The 16,250-nt window shown below is 36.2% G+C and overlaps 1 protein-coding gene across 45 annotated transcripts in view; it reads right to left on the bottom strand.

Annotated features, from left to right (window-relative positions):
• Positions 1–16,250, bottom strand: part of PTPRD (protein tyrosine phosphatase receptor type D) — a 2,254,226-nt gene that overhangs the window by 64,954 nt on the left and 2,173,022 nt on the right. For all 45 annotated transcript variants that reach the window (XM_032307482.1, XM_032307455.1, XM_032307469.1 and 42 more), the window contains one exon: positions 13,186–13,309. In XM_032307482.1, coding sequence (XP_032163373.1) covers positions 13,186–13,309 — 124 coding nt within the window. The remainder of the gene's footprint in view (positions 1–13,185; positions 13,310–16,250) is intronic.

Genomic DNA, 16,250 nt, shown 5'->3' with positions numbered 1-16,250 from the left:
TCTTCCAGACACCAAATTACTGTAGATTCAATAGATAGTTTAAATAAAGTCCTCAGGTTACGGCCACTGGGAAGCACACACAACCTCATGTCCTTAGAATTTGGTTCTGAGCCAACAGTGAATCTATTTTTAATACAGGAAAAGCCCACTTTCAAAATTTTAATTTAATAGTTAACAACATTAAAAAGTTGATTAAAAAAAAAGGGTTCTGGCTAAAGCAATATACAGAAAAGTTTTTTCCAAGCAAATTTAAAACAGAGAAATCTGGGTTAATGACTTAGAAAAATCCATCAGCTTGGCATTGTGCCATTTCCCCCTTATGAAGGATAATGATTATATCTGAATAATGTGTCAGAGAACAGAGGAGATGGACTGGACACTCACATCCAAAAGAAGGGAATTAGCCCTGCCCAACATTCTTATGTAAAATTTAATCATTTATTATGTAATGAATTGTTTTTTGACATAGTGCTTAAGTTTGCATAATAAATTATGATTTTTTTTTTAGGGGTGGGGGGAAGTTGTGGGGTTGCTACTCAATAATACTTGTCCTTCCCAGGGATAAAAATACAAAAAATCTGCCTGAAAAATACTAGGCACTTGGAATCTCTACTATATCACCAAATGCTTTAAGAATTTGGGACCTGATATTTTGAAAAGCAAGTTAAAAAGAAAAATTTGAGTACCTAGTGGAGTTAATTATTGGGCTAATGTTTACACCTTGAAGATAATGCTGAGGCTCCTTTTCTATTTTGACACTCATTTGTATGAGTGAAGGCCTCCTTCCAGGAAATCCCTTTACATGCTCCAGCAAAAAGACATTCCAGGTAAGTTTTCTCCCATACAACCCTTACAAGATGGGGAAGCGAGAGATGACTATGTATCTGTAGCTCTAAGATCTAGTGCATCTGCATTTCATACAACCCAAGTAACAAACTGTGTAGAAAGACGAATATGAAAAGATTTTAGGAAGGGTGGTGGTTTGGCCTTTTAAAAACATTCACCACAGATTGGGAACTAAAGTTGAACAGAAGTAGATGAGATCTTAGTTTTCGCTTAGTACCATATTTAGAAAGATTTTTCAACCAGTCTTGTGAGAAAAACAACATGGTGACTTTCCAAGTGTTCTGGTGCCATGAAATGTTTCTTCAATAGCTCGTGATTGTAATGTTTCTGCTGGCAGGCTGAATCTAGAAAACCCTTTCACTTTTTGGGGGGTGACCTTCCCCAAGTAATATATATTTGTTTATTTAATTTTCAATTCCCTGCCTTATCCAGAAGATGATTTTCATCTGTTAATGCAACACTAATCAGAGTGCACTATGAATACAAGAGAAGTGTGTGAGAATTAATTGAATTTCTCTGGGGCTATGATGGATGGAAATCTATGTTAACTTAACATGCAGTACTGAAAGCATATAGAATTAATACAAATTAGCTGATTGCTTTTAATTTTTAGAGTCAAGGAGACCTTTGTCCAATACTATGATAATAATGGTGCTAGTTGCTTTTTTTTTTTCCTTTTTTGGGTGGGGATGCCTATTAAAACAATGAAAGCATAACAAACATGTCTGCCTTTAGCTCACCATAAGCAAATATCTTAGGTCTGGCCCTGCTGTAGGAATTGTCTCTCTTGGAGTCAGCTGTTCTTAATGTCTTTATTCAAGAATAGCTTACTACCCTTATAAAAGTAAGTTTCATGATTTCCCATGTATTACTTCATGTGTACTCTTCCCCTACCAATAGTCATGTAAAAAGGTCCAAGACCCATAATTATCACTCTAATCTTATAAGTGAGAAAGGGGCTGAGGCTAGATCTTGAATTCATCTTACACCTCTATGCCCCTTTTCTGTGTTATAGCGTGTTTCATCCGGTAATGGACAGTACTTTCTTGTGGTGCCTGCAAATATTACTTACATGCTTATACTGGGTTTTGTGTTTGGGGCAAAGAAAACTTGGAGCTATAAAACACAAGTCTGTAAGAACAACAGAGACTGTGGTGAGATGAATAGTAGTAGAGCTGAGCTTCTATGTCCTTCATGCATAGCAAGACATAGCAACAGCTACTTAAACAGAATTAGGACAGTTTTAGGTTCTCATTTCATTTGCTGGGAATTGCTGGTTATAGTTTTTAGTGGAAAGTAAGTCTAGGCACAGACTTCGGGCTTTGCTGTTCTTTTAATTGTTTGCAAAGCTTTGGAAAAGTATCATGAATTCATTGTGCAAGGACAATGCCATTTTTCTTCACCTAAGCATAGGATTAATAGAATAGGGCTTCATGACATTGGTCCCACATGTGTTTGAATCTTAACAGAAAGAGAGGAATCCTTGGAAAGACGAAGCTACTCTGAAAGAATATTTGTGATGAATAGACAATTCTTCATGCTGAAGACATGACATAGAAGACATAGACAATTCATGCTTTAAAACCTTGAAAGCATGTTGAACTGCCAGTGAATACATGATCTGAACTGTTTCATCATGACTGAGTTAAAATATTTCTTTTATTCCTGTTAACCTGAGGAGGACTAATTGGGTCATATGGGCCTATTAAAACAAAGCAAAAAAGTAAGGGGTGCCTAGGTGGCTCAGTTGGTTAAATGTCTGACTCTTTTCTTTCTTTCTTTCTTTCTTTTTTTTTTTAAAAGATTTTATTTATCTGCTTGACAGACAGATATCACAAGTAGGCAGAGAGGTAGGCACAGAGAGAGGGGGAAGCAGGCTCCCTGCTGAGCAGAGAGCCCAATGTGGGGCTCCATCCCAGGACCTTGGGATCATGACCTGAGCCTAAGGTAGAGGCTTTAACCCACTGAGCCACCCAGGTGCCCCAAGTGTCTGACCCTTGATATCATGTCAGGTCGTGATCTCAGGGGTATGAGATCGAGCCGCATGTTGGGCTCTGGGCTGGACATGGAGCCTGCTTAAGATATTCTCTCTCTCCCTCTCCTTCTGTCCTCACTTAAAAAAACAAAATAAAACAAAAACAGAAACACACAAAAAACCCAACTTGCCTTGTTCTCAATTTTTCCAGTCAGGAGATAATTTGATTCGAAAAGACTTCTCTTGTTGAGGGGTATTCATAATTATAAAAGTTTCAAAATAAGGCCTTATGTCCTAATATTAAATGAAAAAGCAAGACCCCAAATAGTACAGGAATTATTTTATTAATGTGAAATTAAGAAATTACAACAGATATGTGGGTACTTCTGTATCACTCCATTCGGTAGGAAGAGCTGCAATGTGCGTTTTAAAGACTTGAAAGAATACTAAGCACTTGCTAAAAATTTAGAGAAATTGGCCAGGAACCTGGGACTTCTATCTAGGGATGCCGGTAGTTTGCTCTTTGACATTTGGGCAGTTGTTCAACTTGTCCAGACCTCTGATTGCTTATCTGCTAAACAAGGTGTGTTGGACAAATTGATTCCCTTGAGTCTTTTTGAGTTCTAAAATAAGATGCCTCTCTGTGGTATTCTTAACCTTCTTGGATTCAGAAATCTCTGTGAAGTTATTTTAAGATGGAGGCTTTGTGTCTCTCAGATTAGGCAAGAACATGCTCTGATGAGGTTTTTTGGTATGACTGATACTTCAATTCTTGATTAGAACAGGGTGGGGTAAAAAGCACACAAATTCAAAAACAAGGTGTGGGGTGTGGTGGGACTAGACTGGCAGGTGGTCTATTCATGGAAAGGAGCTGTCCCTGGATTGTGGAGGTGAGAATGAAGAAGAGGCAGCATTATAGGGAAGGCAGAGTCCCTTCCCTGCTCCAGCAGACACACAGCAACTGTACCACAGAGCCGGAGATGGACCTTCAGCTGAGTGGCTGACTCTGTCCTGACCCACAGCATGGTACCAAAACCCAGATAGTCTTATTTCTTTTCACTACTACAAATCCTTAGTAGTGAAAACAAAACAAAACAAAACATTTTTGGCAAACCAGTTTATTCCCTGTTGTGAGACAGAAGTATTCAAGACCCAAGGGAGCACAAAAGCTATCTTTTACTTAGTAAATAATGTCTCCTCAAGTTCAACATCCACACCTACACAGCATCCCTAACAACAATGAATTGATTAAGACCAAGATTACAGTTTTTAGACCCACAATGCAGAAAAAATGTTAACTTTATTGCTGATAATGGCAAAATAAGAGAAAACAGAAAAATGAAATCCAGTAATACTTTACTAGTAAATTTACTTAATTTCAGATGACACAGGCCTTGTTTTGCCTTTACTTGTATTATGACAGCCACCTGCAGCCACACCAGAACTAGCAAAATGAATGATGCTCTTGGCGTTCCAGCAAAGAATAGCCAATGCTTCTTGCAAAGGTACAGTGTATTATCTGACTCAGTGTCCCCAGAGGTACCAAGCATTAGCAAATTGCCTTCCATGCTTCTAAGGTGCATAGGAGAATTATTTTACAAGCATGCCGTGTTCTGTGGGCTCCTCCTGACAATGAGTTAATGGGAGAATGGGTAATTTGGAAAGAGTTTGTGAAGCCAGGCTCCACCCCTATCAAGGTTCTGAGTCTTCTTCCCCTTTGTCATTGAATGCATTCCAAGGTTAGCTACGCATGTTGGGAATCATCAGTACCTGTGATGGAGGGGACTCATTTCTAATCAGGGAGCACTCTGCCCTGAAATGAAGCAAAGCTTGGGCCAGTACAGCATCACAGAGTTTTGGTCAATTATATTTATATTAATAAGGATGAAATTATTATGTTGCTTTATTTAACATAGTATGAATCAAAGCAGAATATAGCAAAAGGAGCTCTGTCTGTAGGAAACTTGCAGAGCCCCAGTTTCCTCACAGATCCTAAAATATGAGCAGTATTTTCATTATGTCCTTACCCAACACCCTGTGAAAATCTAATGACTCAATGCATTTGAAACTTCTAAAATACCAGTGGATTTGAAACTTCTAAAATACCAGTTATTCTTATGATCAGTATAATAAACAGTAATGAAATAAGACTACTTCTTCCTAAATACTCTACTGATGAAAAGCTATTTCACATCTGGAAGGCCCCTTTCCATTTTCTATTAAAAAAAAATAATGGAGAGGACAACAATAATTGTTTTATGACTTCCCAGCAATATACAACCTGTGATTATATTTTAACAACAGAACCACAGCACAGATGATATAGGTTTCTCTACAGCCTGAGCAATGAAGTGTAGATTCATTAGCATAATCTTCAGAGCTGTACAATAAAAATGGAAAAAATTCCCAATAGCTAAACTAAAGACAATGGAGAGAAAAATAAACTTATGGACCTTTTTGATTTTACTTTTTGATTGGCTTCCTCAAAACAGAGTAAAGAAGAAAACCAACACAGCTAGCCATCCCTCAACTTTTTTTTTTTTTTTCTCTTTTCCAGATAAGAAGCACAAGGACAGGCTGAGGTAGGAACTGGGGAGTACCTGATCTCCTCTCCACACCACTTGCTTGGCTACACGCAAGAGAAAGATCTCATTTAAATAGCTCCCATTAGTCTTTAGGCAGGTTGCAAGCTCCTTGTGAATTTGCTCTAAGTTTCCAAAGGGTAAGTCCTCTCTAGCTCCCTACCTAAGATAAATTAAGCTATAAAAATGTGTGCCGGGCTCCTCAAAAAGAATGTTTTTATTAAAAAAAAAAAATACCACCCTGAAATAAGATTAAATTTTGTCATGCCTATAAACAAGTAACTTGAGAAGTGAAGGACTCGAAATATTTAAAAAAACAAAACAAAACACACAACTGTTAAATTAATGTCTGATGTTCTGAGCAACCTGACGAAAATAAACTCAACCAATAGTTGGATGAGATTTAGACCAGTTTTTCTTTTTGTTTTTTTCTTAGATAGGACATACAGTCTAACAAAATTCCTTTGCTAATTTAAATAGAATTTCAGGAGCACAATAAAACAAACAGCAGGTGCCCACAAATTAGTCATTAGTGTCTGGAGGAAGGGAGGAGAAGAGAGGGAAAGAGGAGAGGAGAGGGAGAGAGAGACTGGGAAAGTCAGGAACCAAGAGGGAGGGGGAAGAATTATATTTATTGAACTGATGTGAGAAATAGCACATGGCAGCTATTAAAGGGATTTGTTGCTCAGAAAAATAATTTAAATTCTTTGATGTTACAGTTTCATATGGAACATTTATACTTATAATAATGTAATTCACATTTTATTAGAAAATGTTGGGCAGATTGTATTTACTTATTTCCCTGTGGCTTTTTTGTTTTGTTTTGTTTTTACTTATTGAAAAAAATATCAGGTGATACTAGAAAAAAGCAGTTAACTCACAGCACAGGAAAGATGTGAATGGAACAATACGTTATCACGTGCTGACAGCTGTGTTAAACGCATCAGTAACCACCGAACAGTGCAGTAAAAAAGCCAAGGCATGACTTAAATAGCAAGCACTAGTGTGGTGGTAAAAGCTGAATCGACAATACAAGGGAATACCAGTAGTTTCTTCTCTTTACTTCTAAAAAAATATTATTTATCTTAGGGGCAGTGATTCCCTGGGAGTCACTTTCTCATTTGAAAGGTGCTAAATTGCCCATCTCACAAACAACTGAGTTGTTGTAACATCAGCTGTATTATTTACAGTTGGATTTTTTTGAATTGCTCATATTATGTAAATCAAACAGATGATGTATTTTGTATTTCCATTTAAACAAACATATCCTCCCCCTGCTGAAATTTGTAATGTTATTGTGGGTCTGGTTTCCATTTATCAAGCACCAATGTACATATCTTTTTCTTCACAGAGTATTCCAACTACATGCAGTTTTCTCACTTGGATTTTATTAGTTTTTCCATAGATCATATACAGAAGAAATCCCATCTGAGGACAAAAGGACATATTGATAGTAATAATAGAATTCATAAGAACACCACTGATAATTTCCATAGTTTCCGATATTTACTGGGCATTTTCTTTGTGCAAGACACTCTCCCAAACCCTCATATATATTAATTCAGTAAACTGTAGTAATTGTTCTAGGAAGTAGGTGATATTTTTAATCCTATGGCACAGATGAGGAAACTGAGGCACAAAATCTTCAGAAGCAAGAAGAGTCTAGTATGATTTAATAGGAAAATTTTTGAGAAGTGTATGGGCCCTTGCCAGGATGTATCCATTAAAGAGAAAAAGCGAATACATATATTTATATTTTGAACTTTAATATAGTCCCCCGAAACCAGAAACAATTTCACAATGCTTCTCTTATTAAATTAATCAGCACTTGTGTCACAAAGTGCATATGACACCATGTGGGCTATTCTTTATCATTTCTCTTTTGTTTTAAGATTTTATTTATTTATTTATTTATTTATTTATTTATTAAGAGAAAGAGCACAAGTGTGGAATGAAGAGAGGGGTGGAGGGAAAGAGAGAATGTCAGGCAGACTTCCTGCTGAGTGCGGAGATGGCCTCCAGCCTGGCTCGATCTCACAACCCTGAGATTATGACCTGGGCAGAAATCGACAGTCAGATACTTAAATAACTGAGCCAGCCAGGCACTCCTATGCTTTGTCGTTTGTAACTCTTTCGTAGATAAAACCATTTAAATCTGGCTTGGTAGAAGAGACACATACAGGCTAATGGTTTTCTTTGGCGTAAACCCTCTATCTTAAGGGGCACCTGGGTGGCTCAGTGGGTTAAGCCTCTGCCTTCGGCTCAGGTCATGATCCCAGGGTCCTGGGATCGAGCCCCACATCAGGCTCTCTGCTCTGCAGGGAGCCTGCTTCCTCCTCTCTCTCTGCCTGCCTCTCTGCCTACTTGTGATCTCTGTCAGATAAATAAAGAAAAAATCTAAAAAAAAACCAAAAAACCCTCTATCTTAAATGTGGGTTGTTTGTTTGTTTCTTTGTTTTAGAATAACGAATCTCTTAATGTCCAAGATTCAGTATTTATCTAATAAATATTGCTCAGTGTTTATTGATTTCTAGATTTAGAATCAACTTTCAGAATTTTAGGTGGAGCAGGAAAGGTCTTACCCATTCTCATTCTTCTCTCTTAACAGAACAAAACATGCCAAGTCAGAGGTTTTTAAATGGACAAATGGGCTTACAAAAAACTTCTGTGTCCTTGAACTCTATGAAATTAGTGTACAAATACATTGGGTAAGTGTCTTTTGTTTTCAAGTGAGGTTTAAAATGCTTGTCAGATTCTAAAAAGGATCTATCTTCCTCAAAGTGTTAATTTTAACTTAGAGTTTAGTTTCAAGTCTTCGGTCTTCTTATTCAATGTTCTTCTTAATAGAACTTTAAAAATAATATTAAGCAAATAAAAAAATCCACCTGAAAGCATTTATATGTCATTTATTCTTTGGAAAACTTCACTTTGACTAGAGTCTAAGAACACAGTTGAAGACTTCTAGTTCTCAGATTTCTGACATGAATGTTTGAAAATGTATATTTCAAAATTCCTCGACAGTCTCCCCAGCCAAAAACCCATCATTTTTAAATTAGGTATGACATATATAGGCACAGTCATTATGAATTCAAAAGCTGCTATAGTTCTGAGTGGCCAGTTCGAAAGAATTGCAATCTAGAGTCCGACTGACTTGTATTACAATTTGGGCTCTGTCACTAACTACCAGCTATTAATTATAAACAAGTCACTTGAATTTTAGAAGTTTAACAGTACTAGATTTTGAGGTCGTTCAGAACATTATAAAGAAAATCCATCCATGAATTCATATATGATATAAAATCTATGACATGATAACCAACACACCATAGGTACCCAGATAATTATATCTATTCTAACTTCTTGACTTTCTTGTTGACATAAAAAGTTGAGTTTATTTTTTAGTAAAAAAATAGTTGGGTTTTAGTCCTGGTAAACAATGTTTTTAAAATTCCATTTAAATATGGCTTTTAAAGTGGAATGTTAATTTCATTACTAATAGCCATAGAATACTTTTTTTTTTTTTTTAGTTTTTCCATAGCTGTGGACAGCAGCAATGAACAGTAATTTCATTTTAGGGGGAAATAACTTTTTTTTTTTTTTTAAATCTAGGACTAATTAGAAATAATTAGATTGAAGTTATACTAGTTATAAGACATTACAATAAATACTCTGCTACTAATTGATATTCCTGGGTTTATAAGGAGTTGAAGATACATACAAAGATACCAAGGTAAGTAGATCACCTTTGGAATCAGGTAGAGATAGATGTGTTTGACCTTACTTCCGCAACTACAGGGCTCTAATGTATTTGGATCACTGATGATTTCCCATATTGTGTCATTGCTTCAGGTTAGTTGTGCCATAAAATAGGAAATTAAATACTAAAATACAGTTTTGTATTATCTGTAGGTTAGCCCAATGATCAAATGGATTTTTAGGCAAAATTACAAATGTGGACATTTGGATTCAAACTATGACTTAGTCAGAGACACATTGTCTATCAGTAGGAAAGCAGTGTGAATGAGGTGCGCCCATGCAAGCATGAGCTGTGGAATCAGAAGAGCTCACTTCCAACTTGAGCTCTATTACTTATATATAATACAACTGTGTATAAATACACACACACACACACACACACACACACATAGTAAAGTAATGTAATATATACAGTAAATGATATAATTGATGAGATAGCTATATACAGTTAATTTGTAGAAGTCAAATATAAAAGAGATTCCATTAATATGTGGAATTTAAAAAATAAAACAAATGAATAAACAAATAAGAAGTAGAATCAGACCTATAAACACAGAGAGCAAACTGGTGGTTTCCAAAGGGAAGGGGGGTTAAGAGGATGGGCAAAATGGGTGAAGGGGAGTGGGAGATACAAGTTTCCAGTTATGGGATAAATAAGTCATGGGAATAAAGGACACAGCAAAGGGAATATGGCCACTGATATTTTAATAGCATTGTGTGGAGAGAGAGAGGCTACACTTGTGGGGAACTCAGCATAACTTACAGAGAAATTGAATCAGTTGCATAAGATTTATGTTGTATACTTAAACTAGTACAACACTGTATGTCAACTACACTCAAATTAAAAAATTAAAACAAAAATAAAGTTTTCAGCTGAGGAACTGACACTCAGAGAAGATGAGACTAAGTGACAGAGCTGTAACCCAAACCCAAATTTCCTTGCTTTTCTCATCTTTTGGCTTATCCATTTCTTTTTTCCTACTTAAGTAAAATTAATGAGAAACTTTGGATTCTATAAGATTAAACAAATGATACATTATTTTATTTATGTATAAGTATTAGTAGCAATTTAGTTTTTGGCAATATTTACTTAAACCAGAAAAATAAATCCTATCACCTCTCTTCCTCAGGAATTACTGATGTCTCTTAAGAATAGCTTAAACATGGAGGGGTTGCCAACAGTAACTGGACTGTTCAAAAATTTAATTGTGTTTCCATACGTCTTGCTCTATAATTCAACAATTGTAAGTATTCTTGTAGTTGGAACTCTCTTGAATTTATTCTACATTTTCCCCAGCATAAATAAAATGACTGTGATTTGGAAATGTGTCATGAAATATCACTATTTTCACAGAATTCAATAAGTACACTCATGCTGACACATAATTCCCCATTCTTTAGTTTATTTCCTCTGCCATTGCTCAGTGGAAGTAGTATAAAGGTTTTGCTCTAGGAAAAAAAGATAAAGATAATACAAATCACTGTGGCAACTTCCAGTTTTCCTTTATTGTCTGCCAGACCACTCTGCAAAGTAAACATGAAGAGGGCCCAGCACCACTGAGAGAACAGCAGCAGAAATGTCCAAACTAAAACCTTCCACTGAAGTCTTTTAAGTCATCACTACCGGTGGAACCTGAAACAACCATGTTAAATTTTCTAAATTGTGCATTAAGTCTCTTAACATTTAAATCCTCTTGAAAAATCTGGCTCTGTGTTATTAAAGCTCCCTTTATGCAAGAAGCCCCAGTTAGGGGTTCTGTGGTTACTATTCCTGTTGCCAGCATTCCTTTTCCAAGCTTAAGATATAGGATGATCATTTACCCCCTTAAATATCTGCCGAGTAGGGCTTAGTCTAAGATAAAACGCTGTTCATGGTTGTAATCTAGATTAAAGCTCTCTATATAGCCCCATAAACTTCAATTAAATGCTTCTAACCTTTTGCATAAGACTTAAAATTGAAAGACTTTGGTTTCTAGGTCAGCTCTAGATTTAGGGTATATTTGTGAGCATAGAGCTATAAAAAGGCAGGTTTTAGTCTGATTCAAGTTCTTTTACTTTTGTACTGTAAAAATAGCATAGGAATGAAATGTACATCATTTCCATCTATCATAATAAGGGACATAAGGGACAAGGAGGAATATTCTTTGTCCTTTGACATACTTTACTGTTAAGACGGTGGAAAATAGCAGGTTAAGGAAAATAATGATAAAGTGGGCAAAAGTACAGGCATGTAGTAATACTGAATGACCTAATTCCAACTGGAAACAATGCTACAATATAGCAAAGGCAGACTGACACGTTCTCCAGCCAAGATCATGCCAAATAGGTTCTCAATTTACATTCATTTAATTTTTATAGTTTACCTATTTCACTAATGGAAAAAAGATTCCTCTCTTCCACTTGTGACTTGGTTTAGTTTCTTATTAACCAAGGAGTTGATTTAAGAGACTTGAGAGAAGAAATTGCTGGTTTTGTTTCGTGTTTTTTACATTTTGAAGTGGGATGTAAAGATAAAATGTAAATGCTATATGCTAATCCTCCACATATACCAATTACAGTTCTCAAATAGGACTTGAAGCAATTACCTGTGTGACACCATCCTACTTGAAGAACCAGAATTGATGAAATTTTGATACACCTGATCAATTTTTTCCCATATGGAAAAAGGTTAACTCTTGAATTTCTAGTATCTTCAGTAGCCTCAAAAAGGAACTGAAACATTTTCCAAATGTAAAATTGATTGTGAGAACATTACAAAATATATCTGTGCCACATAATACCGTTTTGAAGAAAGGGGAGGGTACAGGTATGACCTTGCTTAAATGCTGAAAGATAGTTCCTCCCCCAAAACTGGAAATAAATGTATTGTTTGCCTTAGGTAATTACCGGGGAGGTCTTTAAGCAGTGTCTCACTTTCAAATTAATTTTGGGTACTAAACAAAGAAGGTAGGACTTGTAGAGCCTAGTCAGAGTTATGAGAAAAAGTTATGTAGGCATCATAGATTTGGGAAGCAGAAAAAGTGAAAAATACTTGAACGATGAAGATGATGTTTGAACTGCCAGGTTCTAAGAAGGACTGGGTCTGAAACTGGTATTATTTAATGTTTAATAAAACATCTGGAAGAAGGTAAGTGGTGAGCTTTCAAGTATGAATTCAAGCCACAGAGTTTTTCTAAAGGATGCCAATGAGAGTGATATAGTATATGGTAGTTGGTGGTCCAGGTTAGCTATTATGACGGAAGAAAGGATTTAAGTGACATGGTAAACTCTTTTCTAAGGACAGAAATGTGCTACTATAGCCAAAAGAAACTAACAAAATGCTGAGTGTTGAACGTGAGCCCCTAATTGATTTTAATATGCCATGTGAAGGGATTTCTTGCTGGAAGGGGATGAATGGAAAATACTCTCCTCACGAACCCTCAGAAGCAGCTAGGTGTATTAGAAGTGTAATCCTCATCTTTTAGGAGCAACCATTCCCTCTGGAATGCACACCTTGCTCCCATTGTGAGAGACAGATTACCAAGCAGTCTACAAATTAGCTGCACCAGACATTTCCAATATGCTTAATTTTAATTAATCACCACACCATCAACTCCTAACCTTTAGACTGTCCCTGCTGGCTATCCAGGTTTATTTATAAACAGGTCCCCTTACCCTCATTTTAAAATAACAGTCAATGATTTTATTCTGATAATCACCATTTTATTTATAACCATCAGCAACCATCAGTAAAATGGACAACCTTGATTTTCTTCCCCTCCATAAGCATCAACTACATTAGGAAATCTTTCACCTAGAGCCAAGCCAAGAATGTAATGAGAGATGCTTGTGTGTAATATAGTATTGGGGATTTCATGTGTCCATTTATAGTATATTTATATGAGAAAGAAAATGTGAGAACAAATGATACCTGAATCTTAATTAACTACTTCTATAGATAGCAAAAAACCTAGCTAGAACTGTATTTTCATGCAAACCCTTAAACTCATGAAAATAAAAGTGTAAACAATGTCTGAATTTCCTTACCTTCTATTGCTGATAGGAGAACCCGGGAATGATCATATGCGATTACATTTGCATATCTATTCTTTGGTTTGTTTACTTCCAAGTTTGAATGTTCCCATGTGAACTGCTGGCCAGGGTCAATTGACTTTAAAAGAAAAACAGCACACACACACAAAATCAATACTTGATAACACCGATTATAGGCATTTATCACAAGTAAGAAACATGATTTAAAAAGAAAAGACTGAAGCCACACTTCAAAGATGACCCTAGCTATGAAGCTGAACACTACTATAACCAGCAAAACATGAAATGATTAATCATAGTAAAAAACAGTGATAGTCACCAACATTGATTCAAATGAAAAAAAAATCAATATAGATGTTCTGTGAATATTGGAAAGGCAGGGTTTTTAAAATTGTTTTACTTTTCCATTTCCTTCTCTGCAGCTGTAGTTTACAAGTTTTCTAGTTCAATATTCCTTCTGGTTCTGTGAACATTATTTTATCTTGATTATTCTCCCTACTCTTTCCTGTCAGGACCTAACCTCAGTCTTCAAATTTACTGGTCATTCACTGGCTTCATTGTGCACAGGCTTTGCTATTCTTTCTTCATTAACAGTTTACAACTTGAGGGCAACTTAAAATTGTGCCTGTTTCTCCATAACACACTATTACCAGTATCACAAGGTAATTTGTACATTCACTCTAACGTACACTTCATACCAAAGTAACATTCCTGAAACTCAGCTCTGGACAGGTTCGGTTCCTGCTTAAGAACTTCCACTGGTTTGAAGTGACCTACAGCTTAGATTCTAAAGTCCTTAGCCACAGTCCTACCTATACACCTTTAGTCATCTTTGCATCTACAATGATGGCTCAATAAATTATGGTTCAACATATTTCCTTAAATGAATTGAAATGATGAATAAATGTTGTCGAGAAGAGTTCATAAAGAGAAATGGTGGAGTAATTCTTCCATGTAACATGGGAGTTAAACAACAGACTGTGGAAACTGCAAGGTATAGTGCACTAAAACTAATGCTTTAGCACTCATTATCATATGGTTTAATAGTAAAGTATGTGATCCTGAAATTACAACTACCAGTGATACTCCACTTTACACTGAGGAGCACTGCTGAGTACATAAGCTTCTTACACATTCTTCTGTAAAATATCCCAAGAGCTCCTAGGCGCACTGATGTACAGCGCTTTGGTAGAAGATATTCCTTCCTTTGATGGCCTTGTTCTTCAGACTAAGATCACTAGCATGCATTTAATTAGACTAATGAAATTGCATCTCTTAACACAGACACTGTTAACTCGTGTCCATTTCCACTCTCGCCACATATCCCCAGCCTTCTGAATGCTTGATTTGATACTCTTCATTGAAGAGTTTAAAAACCACATGTGAGTTTTATGTCACATGTGTTAATATGTTTAGGCTTAAAGGATGACCCATGAGAAGATCTCTGAGTAACAGGAAAATTATAGTAGCTGCTGGGTCATGTAGTATCCTCTTTAATTTTCACAAATGTTATGAGGTATGTATTGTTATTTTCCAAGACAAGGAAATTGAAGTAAAGAAAGATTAACTCAATAAATCTTACTGAGGGTCTTCTCTCTGGCAGGCATTGTGTGATTTGGTTGTTAAGTAATTTTCTCACACAGCTAGACTCATACATTCACCCTAAAACTCAGGTCTGTGTGATTTCAAAGCCCAGCTGATAATTAAAAGCTGGTAATTACCAAGGCATGACGCTACCTATCCTGAAGGCCACTGAAAAACGAGGAAGCCCAACATGTGAAACACACTTAAACATAACTATCCTTTATCTTGCAAGTCCAAAAGGTTTTTCTTCTCAACTGATCATCCTCTGTCATTCTGGGGCAATTACATAAGAAATCAAGTTTTAAAAATGAGGTTGGCTTCACATGAATGATGAAACAGATGGGTTGCAGTTTACATTTATACTAGTTTCACATGGATCAAACAAACATTGATTAAATAATGCTTAACTGTCTTTGTGCAACACATACTCATCTGTCTGTATCTACCTGTCTGACCAAACGTTTAACAATACACAGAATAGGTCATTATTTTGGAACTTGTCAGAAAGTCGAGAGCGGTAAACTCAGTAAGGAATAACAACTACTGAAAGTAGGTGAGGTATAAGATAATCTTTTCTACTGTGAAAAAATAAAAGTGGTTGAGGAAAATCAAATTTCAATTGTCCATATTAATGAGGCAAAGGTATCATGGGTGAATAAGAGCTTAATTCCCAAAACACACTTAAGATTTATTCATTTATTTGTGTGTGTGTGTGAGAGAGAGAGAGAGAGATGGAGAGAGAGAGAAAGAGAGAGAGAGAGAAAAAGAGCATGCATTAGCAGGAGGGGCAGGGAGAGAGAACCTCAAGCAGATGCCTTGCTGAGCACAGAGCCTAATGAGGGGCTTGATCTCATAATCCTGAGATTATGACCTAAGCCTAAACCAAGACTCAGATGCTTAACCAACTTCTTCTGTGTTTTCATGTTTTTGTTATTGTTGTTTTTAGTTTTGTTTTTTGTGCAGGTGCTGGTGCAGTCGTTTTGCCTCTTTGTGTTCTGGTATCTCTTGCTGAGATCCTCTTAAGGAAGAATAAAATGGTCAACGTAGAGAAAGAAGAATGCAGGTCTGGAGAAGTTGAGTTCCACTCTAATCTCATATTTTTGGCCAACCCAACATGACCATGCATCTTCCTACTATCAAGTTGAGCTGACACCACCCAAACATTATTCAAAACTATTTGAAATAAGCACCCTTGTTCCTAGTAGATTCAATTTCTTCCTACTGTTGGCTTTTGGTTTTCCTCAGCCTGACTCTCAGATATCTCTTCTCATCCTTTCAACTATATATATCCAAACAACTTTTGGTAAGATATCCCCTTCCTTCCCAGAACTCAATCCCAAATTCTATCCTCACAAGCTAGAATCCTGTTTTCTGTAGCTGCCCTGAAGGAAAGTTTGCAAGTTAGAAATAAAGCAAGCTAGATGTATTCAACCAAAATTTGATTAATAGACTTTTTAAAAATAAGCTATATGGCA

Source organism: Mustela erminea, chromosome 12 (genome assembly GCF_009829155.1).
Source record: "Mustela erminea isolate mMusErm1 chromosome 12, mMusErm1.Pri, whole genome shotgun sequence".
In the NCBI taxonomy this organism is placed as follows: domain Eukaryota; kingdom Metazoa; phylum Chordata; class Mammalia; order Carnivora; family Mustelidae; genus Mustela; species Mustela erminea.
This window is presented reverse-complemented; position numbering and strand designations above follow the sequence as displayed.